The sequence below is a fragment of the Gambusia affinis genome, linkage group LG20 (assembly GCF_019740435.1).
Source record: "Gambusia affinis linkage group LG20, SWU_Gaff_1.0, whole genome shotgun sequence".
In the NCBI taxonomy this organism is placed as follows: Eukaryota; Metazoa; Chordata; class Actinopteri; order Cyprinodontiformes; family Poeciliidae; genus Gambusia; species Gambusia affinis.
Window position 1 is genome coordinate 2,431,350 of NC_057887.1, and position 17,412 is coordinate 2,448,761.

Sequence of the window (17,412 nt, forward strand, 5' to 3'; positions counted from 1 at the left end):
ACTTGTCTTTGTGTGATTTTATATATATGTGTGTGTGTGAGAGAGAGAGAGAGCTGGGGAGAATAACAGCCCTATCTAACCGTCAGCCCATCTAAAAGGAGATAAAAGTTGGGCCCCTGATTTAAAGACTGTGTTAGAGTGTGACAGTCACTGACTCGTAAAGTCACATTCACACACATCGTAAAGCTCCCCAGCCATCCCGCCCACAGAAAGGAACACATGCACCTTAAAGACGTCCACAAAAATACACACACATGCACACACACACGCAGTTTTAAACCCTTCAGTCCATGCCACACACACACACACAAAGGATGTACCATTAGGGATGAGAATGCCTCCCAGCATGGTGCCAAAAACAATGCAGAGTGTGATCATCTTGAAGCGCAGAGGGGGCATGTAACCTCCGGCAGCAAACGTCCCATCTTTCTGCTGTCAGACGGAACCAGAAGTCAGATTGGAGAAAAAAAAAAAAATTAATCTACCACTCAGGGTATCTAAACTAACATCTACAAAACTGAAGGTGATTTTTGTGTCTCGACTGTAAATGAAAGAAGTCTGTCGCAGGGTTGTCCAGATCTGATATTAGAAATCGGTCTGAAATCAGCAAAAAAGAGGTATAGGATTATATCGGCCTGCATCTAAAATCTCCTACATAAGCACACTGTTGGTAGCACTATTCCAGCATTTAGTCTGCCCCGGCATTTCTGTCTTGCCTTCTGCACACAGACCCATTGGTTTATTAAAAACAAAGGGGTCAGTTGTTTTCAAACCTATTGTTGTTGGCTATTGTTCTCTGTTTGAGTAACATCACTTCATCAAGTCTTTGCTAACATCACACCATAAAATAAGTAATAAAGTATGCATCTGTGCTGATATGGCATCGGGTCAATATCAGTATCGGCCAATACTCAAAGCTGTAATATCTGTATCATATCAGAAGAGAAAAAATTGTATCGGGACACCTCAAGTCTATCATTAACGTTCCAGAAGTGCTTCTCCAAAATATTAATAACTTTTTTACACTTCACAGCCATGGGCTTTAACATATTTTTTTGGAATGTGATGTAATAGACAAACACAAACAAGAACATAGTTGTTAAATTGAAGCATGGCCTCGTTTGTATCAGGCTTTTCTGAGTCAACTCTACTTAATGCTGGTTTTTAACCAGCTTTGGACATCTAGAAACATACAATTCTCACATTTCTTCTCTTTTTGCGTTTTCTCGGTGGGTTTGCAGCTGTGTTGCATTCTATTTTTCGCCAATAAAATACACTGAAATATGTGGTTGTAACTAATAAGGTGTAAAAAAGAAATAAAACACAAGGGTGTGTGAATATTTTCTGAAGGCAATGAATGACGCACTCAAGCAGTCTTCTGATGGTGAGTGAAAACACATTTTCCTGGCCCTACCTGCTGCTCAAACAGCATGGTGTTGATGGCCTGGCGGCAGGGCAGGATCATCATGGGGAATCCAACGGCCACAGACATCATGAAGCCCACCCGGATCATTTCTGTCACCAGGTTGGATGGAAAGTTCATGAGCACGTTGCCGGCGATGTTCTCCGTGAAGCTGACGTAGCCGAAGAAGCCCACCTGGTGGAGAGGAAAGCAGAGGATGTAGTGTTGAGGAGGGTGGGACAAATAAACGGTTTTTTTAATTATTATTATGTCTGAACGTTACTTGGGGTGCATAAATAAATTGGATGGATGATACAGATCTCTGAAAATCAGCTACTGTCCCCTCTGAGAGAGTTGACTGACAAATCCTCCCAACAGGTTAACATAGTCACCTTAGGAACTTTTTGCTATATTTAGGGACTTTTCGGGACAATCCTCCCTCCCCCCAAAAAACAATAAATAAATAAATAAATAAATAAATAAATAAATAAATAAATAAATAAATAAATAAATAAATAAATAAGCATATAAATGGTAAGTTACATCGTGGAAAGTATTATGTAAAATCCACTTTTTTGAGCTTTATATCTTATGTTATTCCATCATCAAAAACATATCTGGAGTGTTGCTTTGAATCTTTCAAGCATGTTTGGGAAATCCTTTGATTTCCATGGCAACCATTCAGGTGTGCAAAACACCTAGGTGGAGCTAGCCCCGCCTTCGAGATATAGCTCCTCCTCCGAGCTGCAGTTTCCAAGCTTCCACCTCACTAAGCAGCCCCCCCCTGGAACGCCCCCTCTCAGCTCCTTCAGACTAGCCAGCACCAATTAGCAAATGCCTGGTGGAACTGCACATCTGCAGAGCTCATTATAGAAGCTACTTCTCAACTAAAGGGTTAATAAAGGACCCATGTTGTGGTGACTTCCTAAAAGGTGGAGTTTCAGAAAGAGCAAGAGTTTTTAAAGAGACAGAGGCCCAATTTCAAGGTGATAAGTTACAAAGTAAAATTTCTTTTAAGTCCCATTTGAAATTTATAGCATTTTCATAACAACTGAAATTGACATAGTTACTTGATTATGCTATAAAATGCCACTGATTGTAGTCCACTGATTGTAAACTACAATCAGTGGACCCCTAATTGCTGCTAAAAGCAAATGCTGTAATAGCAAAGGTGGAGCTAAAGGTGAGTCTGCCAGGTGTGATGAGAAGTGCCGGCTCTACTCACGGTGATGTAGAAGATGGTGACCACGTTGAGGGCGGAGGTGAAGATGGTGCTCATGCGTTTGACTGACGGCTCGTCCAGGCTATCGTACGTTGGCAGCACCTGCCTGTGAGGAACAAGCAGGCCAAAACGACAAAACTCGGCATGCCGCTGCGCACAACGCCATGCTGGAGCTGCAGTTCTGCGGCTCGCATGCTGCCTGCGCTATCACAGATACACCCTCCTCTGAGAGGAGGCACTCCATCATTCCAGATCTAACTCAGGAGGTCAGGGGGAGCCTGGTTCCACAGATGTTGAGGAAATTGTGTTGTTTATTCTGCCGTCCTGACAGCTGACAACATGACAATCTTCACAGCCACTCATTCCAGATTTAATACTGGGATTGGCTCTGTAAAGTTTTTTTTTTTAATGAGCAGGCATATGGGGGCCCGTTAGTGCTTCTCAGTAATCAAATGATGCATCTCTTTTCTCCTGTCCTTGTCAGAAGTGCACTCATCTGATCTCATTGCTTGCTTTTGTTTATCCCACTAAAACATGACTAATTTATCAGGAAGATTGTTCAAATGAAGCCTTCATCAACTGCAAGGCAACTGTAGTGCTTCCAGTTCACCTGAGTCAGACTGCTTTATTTTCTTCTTCACATTATGGGGAATGAAAACCTACTCAGCCTCTGTCCTATCCTTTTTTGCAAAATGTTACAGAAAACATGTAAAGCCCAGCTAGTGCCAGCTGCCAAAAAATAAGAGGAAATGGAGAGAGATCAGATTTTAACTTAATTATACCTGCTTTGAAAAGAGTTTTGTCAAATCTGAAGCACTTGAAAAATGTTCATCTTATTGACCAAACAAGATTTTTCTTCCCTTTCACATTTTTCCTAGACAATATTGGTTTTCAAGCTCGAACATTTTTGCATCATTTTATATCTACATATGGGGAAGGAGCCACTTATGAAAACATCACTAGCTTTGATTTTAAACATTAAATGAACATTTTCAATGTCACAAAAGCAGAACAAGTCCTTAGATAACCTCTACAGAGACTCTGTGGATTCTCCATTTCTAAGGATTCCACTAAAAAGCCAAAGTAAAAAGACGTGCAATTTCTTTAGATCCAAAATAAATAAATAAATAAAATACTTCACTAAAAGCAGCCAGTTCAGCTGCAGATGTGTAACTGGCTACTGAGGCAGAAATTTGAAGACATGATTTGCAGTGATAAATTCAACTAAAGATGAATGCAGAGATGAGTTTCCCAAGATCTTGTTGGGACATTTTGAACATTTGTAGTCCTTTAAACTACAAATGTTCTTCAGGTAATAACTGTCTTTATGTGACCCTTCCACCGATTTCTTAATGTATTTTGACAACAAATAAACAATTTGCAACGTCACAAAAATTATATTCGATTTTCTTTCATTTCTTTCCGATGCTAATTACTAATACTAATTAGTCCATTAAATTAAAAACATGCTGATATCCTCTGGAAGATTTTATCCCCCCATCAGTTTCACTACCATGCTTTTTACTGACATTTTTCTTCCACAAACCTCTTTTTTTCCCAGCTGGCACTGTTAGGGTTATGTATACATTTGTACATCATCTTAAGAAAAAGCGAATTGTCTTGTACTGAAATGTTAAATGCCTGATCATTTGAGTGAGATTTTCTGCAGTTTGGGATTAAATCACACAAGTACGACGTCAGACACTGAGCAAGTCGTCTTCCACGTTGTATCTTAAGAGAACTTCCTGTCTGGAATCCGGAGAACTAAAAATCGCATCTCAAAGCTCATGCATCTGTGGATTTCCAAGTCAAGATATGAAGAGCCAGAAGTTTGTCAGTTCATGCAAAATGTTCACAAACGAAACACATGGGATGGAAGTGTGATGAAGGGCATACAAAATGCTAACAGTGTGTGTGTGTGTGTGTGTGTGTGTGTGTGTGTGTGTGTGTGTGTGTGTGTGTGTGTGACACAGAATAGGTGACAGTAGTCAAGGCTGGCCGAGGTAAAATGTGAAACTGCTCCTCTCTCTCCATCATTTCCTGCTCTGTGCTGTAGCAAGGGGCAGCTATGTGGATGGGACCATTGACACATTAACCAGTAAATTTACAGGCTTTATATATAAAAGCCAGTGCCTGGCAGGTTTTAGAGCATTATAAACTTTCCTGGCAGACTCTTTTTTTCCCCTCACCTCCTTTCTTCGGTACAAAAGAGCCACAGAGCAGAAACAAGACGGGAAGCGAGACGCCGTAACTTTCTCCTCCTCTTGTTCTTTCTCAGCCTGTCTCACTTTCACACACTCTGATTTTTATTAGCTCCAGCCTTACCAGGATGCTATCTCTTAACACTTTTTTTAAAAATTTATTTTATGTGTGAGCCATTAAATCTTTCCGCCAGTATTAAATGTAACAGCAAGCATCTAATGGTCACTCAACCGTCCTTACTGGAAGGCTGATGTCCTCTGATGAAACTGGGGAGATGTGGTGGGGGAATTCTTCACAGTTACAGGAATGACATGTTTCACTGTGCATCAGGTTAAAAGTTGAAAAGATAAATTCAACAAAATTGTGAAGCTCTGATGCTAAATAGTCAGGAAAGACCAGCTGTTTTTAGATTTTTAGAAACCCATTTGCTCTCGGAATGCAGCTAGCTTGTTTTGGATGCAGACACCGTTAGCTACTCAAGCCAGTAGCAATAATTTCTTTTCATTCTGCAATTGCTCTCAAAAGTCAACACGCTACTGTGAAAACAAAAACAAAAATTAGACCACAATAAATTATTCTGAACTCTTTACTCACATATAATGTAACATTTGTCCTGTACTATTCAGCTGAGAAAGAAACAATTCTGCTGTAATGCAAAGAAAAACCCCAAAAGCTGCAAGAAAATGGTTGGCTAAATGTGTACGCCTTTTAAAATCTCCTCTTTATTCAATTTCAGAACTCCTCTGGCAGTAGACTATCAACACACCAAACCTTCCCTAGTACAGAGAGTGTAATCTTTACACTCTCTGTACTGCAAAAGTTCTATAAAATCTAGAGCGCATTCAGATCAGGTCTGCTCAATTCACTTCAATCAAAAATTTTGTTTGTGTGCCTAGAAAGTCTGGTTCGTTTGGGGAGATGTGAACAAGCGAAATCGAACTCTGATTCAGAACAGAGAAGCAAACGTTGGTCCTTCTGAAGACTGAGATCTCAGTTCAGCTGAAGTGAACTCTGGTATGATTCAAATTAATGTGTGAACTCCAAGCAGCCTTGGGACCGCTGCAAAAGCAGGAAGCAGACCACAGTGCAGGGCATTCTGGGTAAATACCCCAAAACAAACAAGTGAGTCTGCTGCTAGCAAGAGAAATGATCAGAGCAAGTGTTTTGCCAAAGACAAAGGAGGAATACTAAAACCCATCAAATCTGAAGCCACTCCACTTTTGTTTACATTTCATTAAGAAGGAAGTTGTGATCAGTGTCTTCTTCAGAAGTTCTTATGTTGTTTCCTTCAGTGATTCTTGGTGCAGCGCCCCCAACAGGAGGTCAACAGGTTTTTAAAGGGTTTGGATCGTTTGACACAGTGCAGTGTGAAAGAGAGCCGCACCAGCTGCAGCAGCTATTGGCAAACCTTCAATTGGTGAAAATGATCTATTTATTAAATAAAATATGGTGCATTAATAAAGCAGTGGAGCTATTTGTATCCTTCTGCTGGCTGATACTTTAGTGCAATGACGTTCTTGCGATTGTTTGTAACCCATCTGAAAACGATGGCTCGAGTTAAAGAATGCAAATGTTTTCCACATCGCGAGAAGATGAAAAATCCAAGTATTTCAGCTGAATTTCATCACAGGCTAATCAGATTCAGTGTAACTGGTGGCTGGTGCGACACAGGAAGACTCGATGCTGAAACTGAATCAGGAGACACTTTGTTAAAGGGTTTGTTTCACCGTGTGCACACTTATGCAACCAGGCTATTGCAGCTTTTTATTTCTTACACCAGTAGATCCATCACACAGATTGGATTCTCAGCTGAAATACACAGCATGAATGATATTTTAAAGGGTGAAAAAGTGTTTTGAATGATTTATTATGGTCTCGGGTTTGTTCATTACAAACCCTGGGGTGTGTAGTCTTTAATGCTGATAATGTGATACATTAAACCAATCATGCTCACTTTTTATTGATGCGACTGCAAGGTTTCCCCCAGAGAACCCAGTCCAGTGGTTGGGTGCTCATTCATCCAGCGGTCAAGTTTTTGAGTTAAAAAGATGTTTAAAGTTGACAGCAAATTTGAAAATATCACTTCATAATTATGTACTATTGAAAGATGGGAGATTAATACCTGACCACTAACTATAAAGCCTTAAATTATGCAAACATTTTAAAAAGACTTAAAAAATAAGCAATGCTTAGCCTGGTGGCCTGCCAGGCTTATAATACACCGTGGGAAACCCTGGACTGACTAGTTCAGTCAGATTTTCAAACAACTGTTTGATTTGGAACTGTTCACTTCTCAGTACCAAGTGCAAACTAGATGAACTATAATTCTTTACTATCTCTATCAAAGTTTTTTCTGCTCCACGGACCTTTAGGGTTCAACTTCTGAGTATAAATCCAACAGTTTCTTTGACTTTTTGTATATGATTGATAAAATCCTTTCATACCCCGACATTTTGAGCAGATTTCCAACCTTTTGCCACCGGCCCCTCCCAGAGGGACGGCTTCTGCTGCACACTTTAACGTGTCCCTAAGAGGAGCCAAGCGTTCCACATTATTCTACTTCCCAAAAAGAGACCACAGGGCCAGCTCCCACCACGTCATAATGGCGATGTTAAGTAATGTTCTAGCTGAAAATAAACACATTTCATGAACGTAATAAAAATCCAATGTGCTAAGAGCTGTTTAATCAGCCTGTGAATGCATCAGTGTGTCTGTAAGATGGCGGCAATCCAAGGTGTTGATTAGTGGTTTGGCTGAAGCTGAGTGAGTGCTTGCCTTGCTCAGTGTGACCACAGGCCAAGAAATCCCCCCCCCCACCCCTCTGCCAAATATCACTTAGCACAACAACTCTCACACAGACACACACAAGCACAAGTGCATGTTTTCTTTGTTTTGGGGTGACATGCACATGCCCACCACACCATGTTTAGTTAGCTCTGTCATTACATTAATTCAAGTCAGGTTTAGGTCTCCAGGCTTACAGCTACCGCCTCCTCCCAACAGTTTTACTCACTTACTCTCGCACAAAACAAAAACACCGCCGCCCAAACATCTGCCCCGTAATGATCTCACCATAACAGTCCCCTAAATCCTTCCCCGACGCTGCATTCACATCCAACACAAACTCCATCCATTAGGTCGGTCCGGGCGGCCCCACAACCCGCTCAAAGCCGGCGCACACCCAGGGCAAGCAGCGACGGTAGAGGACGGCACAAAGGAGGCACTGATTGAGCCAGCAGAGGGATGAAAGGGAAGAAATGTGGAGGCTGCTGCTCCAGCGATTACTAGACTCACTGTGGGGAACTTCACTGGAATGCAAAGGCAGTTTTTGATCGCTTATGTTTGCTTTTAAGAACAGAGAAATTTCACTACGTCAGTTTTGCAACATAAACTTGCCTTTTAAATCCTCAAATGTTTGCCTTTTTTTTCCCCCTCTTGACAAACTCAACCTATATCCTTAAATCCTTGAAAATGACACGAGTAAACAAAAAAAGAGTCCTTAAATTACTCTGGACTATCTTTAGGGACTGAACACGGGCCGCTATCAAAGAACACTAAGTTTTAAATCTTCAGAATCTTACCAGAGGGTTTTTAATGAGGTGCCAGGGAAAGACGAGTTTTCTCTACTTGTATGGATCATATGTTGCTGCACACTGCTGAACAGCTGGATTATAAAAGCCTACAACATTTTTCACTCTGTCTGCTAGGAAGACAAAAGGCACTGATGGGACCCATTTCCTGCTCCAAACATTCTTGTTAAAGTGTTTAATAATTAATGAGCAACACTGGTCATTTTAAACTGATTATCATTATTGTTATGATTATTAATGTGTTATTAGAATTATAATTACAATTATTATTAATAATTAAGACAACAGTTATCTTCTCAATATCAATTATGATATTTTGTTGGGAAACAAATTAGGGGAAAAACAATGAAGTCGGTAGGTTTTTCCAATTCAAAAAGAAAGAATTTTTATCAGGCAGTAAGTGGGACAACCTTTTTAACAAGATGAAGAGGAGACTGCCAGGAGTGCATTATTGTATGCCTGTACTGAAACATATCTTCCATTCTATGCAGCGCAGTTCTATATGGGGTTTGGAACATCTGTATTATTTTTACTGGTTTCCTGGTAATAACATTATCACACAGACCTAAATCATCAAGTCCAAAGTGTCCACGAGATAAATATATAAATAATATTCATCAAAAGCGCAGAAAAACAATTATATATATATATAACTACATATTTTTTTTTTTACCAGGCATATTTAGCCAACTTTGATAAAAATTAAATGCAGCTTAGGGTGCATAGAGTTCAGCATTGCATAAAAGTTGTTGGACATTTGTGGAATTATTAAAAGATCAATATTTTGTTTAGTAATATGCAACACTTTATTATTATTATTATTATTATTATTATTATTTAATTAAACTGCAACATTGGGGACATAGATGGAAACTGAAACCCATTTTGGACCCCCCTGGTTTAAGGAATAGTGCATTTATTCCATTTATGTTTTTGACAATAAATCTCATCAGTTATTAATATATTTTACTTGAATTTGTACTGTTTTTCTGCGACAGATATCAGAAGCTGGACTGTTGATTTGAAACTTTGAGATCCTTATTGAAATTGTCCAATACAGGAAAGAAAAAGTTTTTTTTTTCTGTTCATATTCCGCCATTCACAGAGATCACAATCAGCAGTAGGAATAATAGTCACATTTCTGTTTTAAAGAAAATCAGATCTTTTTTTTTTTTATTATTTTTACTCAAGGTAATGATACTATGAGACTCTCAGATCGGCCCGCACCTATTAAGTTCTGATATAGAATAAATTCAACATCTGAAGCCGGACAAAACCTTTTCAAATCAGCTTTATGATGTTATCCTGAAGTAGGGCAATGGGGGAAAGGAGTACTTACGACTGGCAGGCGAAGGCCATCCCACAGATAGGGATACAGCGAAAAACACCCTCCCAGCGCACCACATAGACCTGCCCTAGCCACCAGCCGCTGAGCAGCCCGTGTTTGAACGAGGACAGCACCATCTGAGGGGAAGGAGGTGGAGGGGAGGGAGGAGGGAGCGGGGGTTACAGCCCAGACCAAATGAATACAAATGGACGGAGGACATGAAGAGCACAGAGGAAGAAGGAGGATGATGTCCATGTCGACAGCTCGCTGATTTCTTCGTCATAATCATTGAGGGAAGAAAATCAAAAAACGTGAAGAGACAGAAATGGAAGGAAGCCGCGTCCTGGATGAAAAACCCGTCGGAATCGGACAGAATGAGTCAAATAGGGAGCTGGGGAAAACTGGAGGTTTTTGGGCGACAACCTGACAGGTTTTTCACCAGCAAGCGTTTCCTTTGTCTTGCTCCTTTAAAACAAACAAACAAAAAAATCCTCCACATCCAGAACACTGTGATTCATTCTGGGTGGAGGTGTAGCAAAAAACTTGGTTAAACCCCTCTACCTTATTACTACTGCCACCGAAGACACACACACACACACACAGCTCAAACCAGAGAAGGTGAATGAATGATGGGGATGAAGGACAGGAATGGGCAGAAGGTTCAGGTGGGAACATGAGGAAAGATATAGGGAGAGCAAAGCTTCCTTCACTCTCTGCCCTTACCGTGGTGTTATTGGGGGTGGGGGTGGGGTTTACTTACGGGTGACAGCAGAAGGTTGTGGCGATAATGGGCAGGCACTGAATGACGCCCTTGAAACGCCACAGGTGAACCTTCTCCACCCAGGAGCCCGAGATTATGCCGTAGCGCAGAGACGACAACACTATCTACATCACCAGAAGCAGAGACAGCGGCGAAAAGAGGAGAGGGAAGAGCCAGAGGAGGGAGAGGAGATGCACATGTTAGGTAGAGGAGAGGAAGGGAGGCGGGACAAGAGAGGAAAAAAAAAAAAAGTCGGGAAAGTTAGATGATGAAGGGTGAGAGAGGAGATCAGTTAAGGGTAGGATGGAAAGAGGGAGGGAAGGAGATACATCTATTAGAGGGTGAGGTGACTGGGCCGGGTCGGGCCGGGTCTAGAGTTAAACTCACCGCACCACTGCTCTAGGTTACCGACATGCTCCACAACTCACATGACAACAGAGAGAGAGAGAAAGAGAGAGAGAGACAGAGAGAGAGAGAGAGAGACAGAGAGACAGAGAGACAGAGAGAGAGAGACAGAGAGAGAGAGAGAGAGAGAGAGAGAGAGAGACAGAGAGAGAGACAGAGAGACAGAGAGACAGAGAGACAGAGAGAGAGAGAGAGACAGAGAGAGAGAGAGACAGAGACAGAGAGAGAGAGGGAGAGAGAGAGCAACCACGGCAGTTTGAAGACTTTGGAGGAATTCACTAAAACTAATCTGAACACAAACGCAACCTAACTCACACCAGGCAGGAAACTGATGCTGGACCAGCCTCTGCTGTAGAACGTTGCCTTGACAACCGTCTGCAGTACTACAGCAGGGCCGTCTCTAGGTTTTGTGGGGCCCCAACTTATCAAAATGTTGTAGGAATGATCTGCTGATTATTTTTGGATTAATCGAGTGATGATTGGACAACTAAAGATGCTTAATAGATTTATTTATTTTATTTATTTTTGCAAAATTAAATCAGCTGAAGCTACATCTGCCACTTGATGAGTTTTGGGTAAATTTTTCACAGACAAAAAATGTGCTTTTGCATCTTAAATGAAAAATGTGTGCATAAATAAAGCAGTCTAAATATACTCTTTGAATCCAGTAAACAACTAATCGATTACAAAACTAGTTGACGATTCTTTAATCGATTCATTATGATTAATCGTTTCATCCCTAATGGTTTTTATATAGCTGAATCAAGATGTCACCTGGTGCATCTTTGTCCAACAGAGTAAAAAGGGATGAATCCAGTTTGTTGTTATTAATTATAATGCATGCATCTTTTCCTTCCTCTTCACAAATATGTCAAATTATGTTGGTCCCTCTTATAACAGAGAATTTTTTGTTTGTGTGAAAACATGGAACAGTTCTGTAACTGTATTTTTAACAGCTGTTTTCCACTTCCTGAAAACGTGTTTCAGAAGAACGTTCTGAAGAAGAACGTCTCTTGACTTTTCTGTTGTTCTTGTGGAAGCAAAGCCCAGACTGGTAAAAACAAAAAAATATTTGAGAGGCCAGCTTGGTGCTGATCAGCGCTGAACGGCTACGTAGTCAAAGTTCAGTTATGCTGAGTGGAAACAAGAACTGACTCTAGAATAAGTCAATAAAATTAATCTTCCATTAAAATTATCGCTGCACCGATTGCAGTTTTTTGACCGATCACCGATCTTAAAAAGCCTGACCTACCAATTTCTATTTTGACAGACAGCAATCAATTTTTTTGTCTGAAAAGTTGCTAAATTATAGATACAAAGTTGCTAAGTTGGAAACTCTAACACTCTCTCGATAGAAACTGGACATCTTCCATTTCTGGCGCCTGCATCCACTCTATAGTCATTTCTTGGGCAGATTAGAGGTCAGATTTAATCCAAAGACCAGTACAGCAACTGTTTTCTGCCTGAATGACTTGGTGTGGATTTGCTCTTTACAAACAGGAGCAAGACAGTACTTTGTTGGTGCATTGGTACAACGGAGCAAATAAGCAACAATTCATAAAAAATACAACAAAAACAACATTTGTTCAAACAGATCAGGAGCTCCAACTGAAAAGCAGAACGGCACGTTAGATTCATTTGGTTTTTACATGCATAAAAACAAGACAGACTATGAATACACAATAAAATAAAGCTGCTCTAAATCTAAAGGTAGAAATGAGAAATAATTATCATTGGTTTGCACTAGCAAAACGTCAGCCACAAAAACATCTGAAGCATCATTTTTGAAGACAACCAGTGCTGCAGGTTTCCCTTAACAACGGTACAATAACTGAATATGACTGAATATTTCTTTGAGGTTTGGGCAAAATCTGAAGCCTTTACATCTAGTCTGTTGAAGGTTTCCTCTGAGGAATAACATGAAGACAAAGAACTGACTGGTATTTTAAAAGGAGAGACAGAAATACAGAAAGAAACAAAATATAAAGAACAAAAGAAACAAAGAAAAGAGAAATAAAAAGTAAGAAAGAACAAACCAAAGAAAGAAAGAACAAACAGAGGAACAGAAAATATGGAGGGACGCTTTAAATGAAAACTCATCTTTAATACTTTTATAGTTGAGTTTGTACGAGATTAAAAACAAGTCAATGAAAAACAGTATGGAGAAAGACCCCCGGCCGGGATTCGAACCCAGGACCTCGTTGCTGCAAGGCAACAGAGCCACCAACTAATGTACTGTTAAACAGGATTTGACTCCAATCTATAGAGAAACTCTGACTCGTGTATACAGAGGCTGTTTTGCTGGTGCAAACCATTAACCTGCTGACCTCACCGACAGTCCTCGCATGTACTGGACAGACAGTGGAACTGGGCTCACCGTGAACATGAACAGGGTGTAGAAGATGAGAGCCATGGCTGAAAAGGACTGGATGAAGGACATCATGTTCCTCTGCAGGCTGAGGGGGAGGACGACCAGCAGCGACACGGAGACCAGCAGGAGCACACGGAAACTCCCCGTCACCTGAACGCAGCACAGCAACGACGACAGTCATACCACCGCAGTCACACTCACTGGCTACAGATCAGGGGTGTCCAAAGTGTGGCCCGAGGGCCATTCGAGGCCTTTAGAATAAGCTTTCATGGCCCCTGGCAGCATTTGAAGAATGTTCCAATTTTGATGCAGATTGCCATGGCAAATTTATTTTCTAAATGGAAAATGTAAAAATCAATTTTATTTTTTTTTTATTAACCTCAAATGTCATGCTAACTTTGGTTTTATTAAAATTACTTGTAAGGCTGGGAAGCCACTGATAACTGGAACTGCTTCCAGTTCTAGTTAATTTTTTCTTTTTTTTTTTTTGTAATTCAAATTTTTATTGATTTTCTGAAAATTATCTCACATAAAACACAAATACAAAACAAAAAAGGCTTCTAACTTGAGGATTTCAGCCTTCGGTGCAAAACGTTTGGACACCCCCGCTGTAGCTTTTGACAGATTTTTTGTGTATTTAAGAGAGGGGAGCAGATTAAGACTGAACGTTGATTTATAAAGCAAGTCTCAAACCTGTAAACCCAACAGCTGAGCGAAGAAATTTGATCCCAAGTCAGCAATGACAACGTAGAAGGCGATACAAGTCCCGAGCATCAAACCGATCATACTGCAGAGACGAGAAAAAGAATTTCAATTTATTTAAAAAGTCAAAGTCTGAGATTAACTTTACATTCTCGTCATTGCGGAGTTTTCACAGAAAAAACAAACAAAAAACATTTCAAATCTAAAAACACACAAAGTGAAACTTGCCTGGTCTCTACGAGCGTTTTTCCAGGTTTCCCATAAGCATGGAAGGCTGCAGAGACGGAAACATCGACGTGAAAAATCAAACAGAAACTCACTTCATCAGCTGACATCCTGAAGGAGGAGCAGCTGGCTTTCTCACTTCTTCAAAACCACAACTGCTGCTACTTCTGTTACTGCGGCAACAAGGAGGCACCACAGATTACCCACCCAGTCCAGCGTAAGTCCTCCGCTTGGTGTTGCTGGCGGTGTGGACCAGGAACATGCAGGACTTGTGGGTCATCCATGAACAGAAGAAGAGCAGCAGAGTGCCCAGCACGATGCCACACTGGGGAGGAGCAGAGAGGCAGGTCAACGTCAAACCCAACCTTTACGTTCAATTCCTGTGATTCAGGAAATTATGGAGGAAGTACGAGATCTACTTCTGGTCTTTTCATATTTCACAGAATTTCTGGGAATTGTTTAAATGGACAGTTTAGACCAGTGGTGTTCAAACTTTGTGCCGTGAGCAACAAAGTTGTTAAGTAGAAAGGACCTGTGGTCACAGAAGTGTTAGGGTTTTTTTAAGAACATTTTGTGCCTTTTTTTAATTTTACCTGTTCAATAACAAACTAAAAGTGACAATTATACAGAAAGCAACAAAATAGTCTGAATTTTTGTAGAAAACTGATCATGATGGATAGAAAACATGAAAAAAGGCGTTATTGTCAGACAGTTTCCACATGTTGATCGTTTTCTTATTTGAACTAGAAGATTTGCATTTGAGAAAAAACAGACCAATGTTTGTGATTCTAGCCGCTCCAAAATTAAGACGAATGCAAAAGCTTTAATAAATGGGAAGCACAAAAAGTATTTTTTTTTTGTACTCAATATTTCTTTAAGATGTTATTTATCTGTAAAAATGTTGCCCAGTAGCACATGCCAAACTATCTGATTTGAAAAAATACTCAGTTTGTCATTAAGTTTGTTTTTCATGAATACATTCTGCCACTACAGGCCATTTAATTACATTGATGATCTTTATATGGCCCAAAATGAAAATGAATTTGAAACACCAGCTTTATAAGACCAAATAGTTTCCATCTGCGGAATATGAGCCCTAAAATAATCAGGCAAAGATTCTTCTGCTACAACAACAGATAACATGTGACATGACAAGGCCACAGGTAGGCTTCAGATTGTGCATGTTTTGCTAAATCTCTCTCATTGTACATAGAAAAACCAAAATCTGAAAGAGGCTGCTAATTTCAACCATGAACGAGTCACAGAGCGACCCTTTTATCCAACATGTGCATTTTTAGAAAGGTAGGAGGAAGTTTGAATCTGGTAAAAGTCCATTCATCATGCACAGGAAGAACAAGCAACTTCTACACAGAAAGGTTGCAAGACTAAAAAAAGACCACACATATATGCAGCTTATAGTTTAAAAAAAAATCCAAATAAAGTAAATCTATAATCAGATGATGGTATTACAATCCACAGAGTGAGAAATAAAATCCATTTTGACCACATAAAATATGCCGTCATCAACAACTGGATTCAAACATGCAGGCTGTGAAATCCATTTTGCGTTGCATAACAGTGATAGATGATTTCATGTCCAAGCTATGATACTTCAGTTTGCCTAAATGCGAGCTTAAAAACATACTTGCAAAATTCATCATTTTGTCATATACATTTTGAAAAAGGTTTTGAAATTGATTGTTTTTTATGATTTATACTTTCAGCTTTTCACAGATTTTATTGTAAATTTAGGTAAATAAATTCCCACTGAATTTCACCCTTAGTTTTTCAAATTATAAACCTATATATCTTAGCTTAATGTTAAGATATATAGGTTTAGGTATGTGAATATGTTGTTTATTTTCAACATATTCACATACACTTTTAAAACTGTGATACATATTTACATAACCATTTTTGTAGACAGTTTAAACATATTTGAACCTACCCTATTCCTTTTATATGCATCTTATTTTACACATTATTCTTTATTTAAATTAAACATAAAAAAAAAAACAACAAAAAAACTTTGGATTGTGTGAAACTGATTTCACATGATCCAGAGGGCGCTAAATCTGACAGGGCACTAAAATGCCCTGTCAGATTAGATGTTTTTAAACAGACAACTATTTAAAAAAAAATATTGCCATAATGCCTAGTGAGAGTAGGCACCAAAATTAAAAGTTAAAAGTATACGTAATCAAAATAAGAATTGGTTATTTGGATAAATGTCTCAATGAAGCCATTTGAAAACGTACGAAATATTTATTATATTTCAATATAACACTAAAGCAAGTGACAAAAAAATTAATAATCCAACACTCCATCAGAACAGTTTCAGTGAACCTCAGCCTGTCTGCATGGAATAAAGTGAACCTTATGGCGGCAGCTGAGTGACCCACCTGTTTGAAGCAGAAGGGCATGGTGAGCACGCTGACTCCAACGATGCTGTTCACCACGTTCGTGATCAGGCCCCAGTTTGACGCCGTCATTTTCAGTTGCTACGTACGTGGCAGTGGTCTTACAAAACCAATAAAGCTTTACGAGGCAGAGACGTGAGGACCACCGGTGTTGTTTTGGCTCGGTCTAATCTCTGGAGCTGCTGGTCTACTTCCCCGTGGATAAGTGACGTGGCGCTTTGAGAGGAAACACAACGACTGCCCGGTAGAACACGCAATTAACTTTATTGATTTTTCTAAAATACCAGCTGATAAGCTACCCGAATAGCGTTTGAGTAAAGGTAAATAAGTCCACGTAGGCAGTTTGTAAAGTCGAAAGTCATTAGCCACAAAGCTAACTTCCTAGTTGCCTACCTTACTCTCCGCCCTCCCGCCTTTCTGTGCTGCTACGTTATCATCTGTAATTCCGCCACATTCTTTCGTTTTTTGCGGGTAAAAGGCGTGTTGGTGCGTTTAATGAGAGAAGAAAATCAGTGTATCACAGTACATCAACAAAAACAACAGGACTGCTTCCCTGAAAGTGTATCCAGGAAGTGGTATCTAAGAGCAGAGTGACGTTGCCTCTACTTAAAGACTGATGAAATACTCGGGCGCCTACTAGTGGTCGAAACTTTAATGCCACTTTTTATGAAACCCAATTTCTCTTAGACCTTCATTGTTATTATAAAAGGCAAATTGATCGAGATTTTTATAAAGTTTGTTTTACATCAAGGCAACAAAAAAAAAAAAAAAAAAAACATTTTAAGT

The 17,412-nt window shown here is 39.8% G+C and overlaps 1 protein-coding gene across 4 annotated transcripts in view; it reads right to left on the reverse strand.

Moving 5' to 3' along the window:
• The window catches only part of slc38a10 (solute carrier family 38 member 10), a 29,138-nt gene extending 11,929 nt beyond the window's left edge, over positions 1-17,209 (reverse strand). Inside the window, exons 1-10 of one of the 4 annotated variants that reach the window (XM_044103609.1) lie at positions 17,020-17,208; positions 16,609-16,842; positions 14,414-14,531; positions 14,210-14,255; positions 13,973-14,066; positions 13,286-13,429; positions 9,756-9,880; positions 2,628-2,730; positions 1,415-1,597; positions 321-432 (exon numbers count right to left, since the gene is read on the reverse strand). In XM_044103609.1, coding sequence (XP_043959544.1) covers positions 321-432; positions 1,415-1,597; positions 2,628-2,730; positions 9,756-9,880; positions 13,286-13,429; positions 13,973-14,066; positions 14,210-14,255; positions 14,414-14,531; positions 16,609-16,698 — 1,015 coding nt within the window. In that variant the 5' untranslated portion in view covers positions 16,699-16,842; positions 17,020-17,208. Of the gene's footprint in view, positions 1-320; positions 433-1,414; positions 1,598-2,627; positions 2,731-9,755; positions 9,881-10,503; positions 10,629-13,285; positions 13,430-13,972; positions 14,067-14,209; positions 14,256-14,413; positions 14,532-16,608 lie in introns of all 4 variants that reach the window. The other 3 variants (XM_044103607.1, XM_044103608.1, XM_044103606.1) reach the window with 3 other exon arrangements.
• Positions 17,210-17,412: the final 203 nt, after the last annotated feature.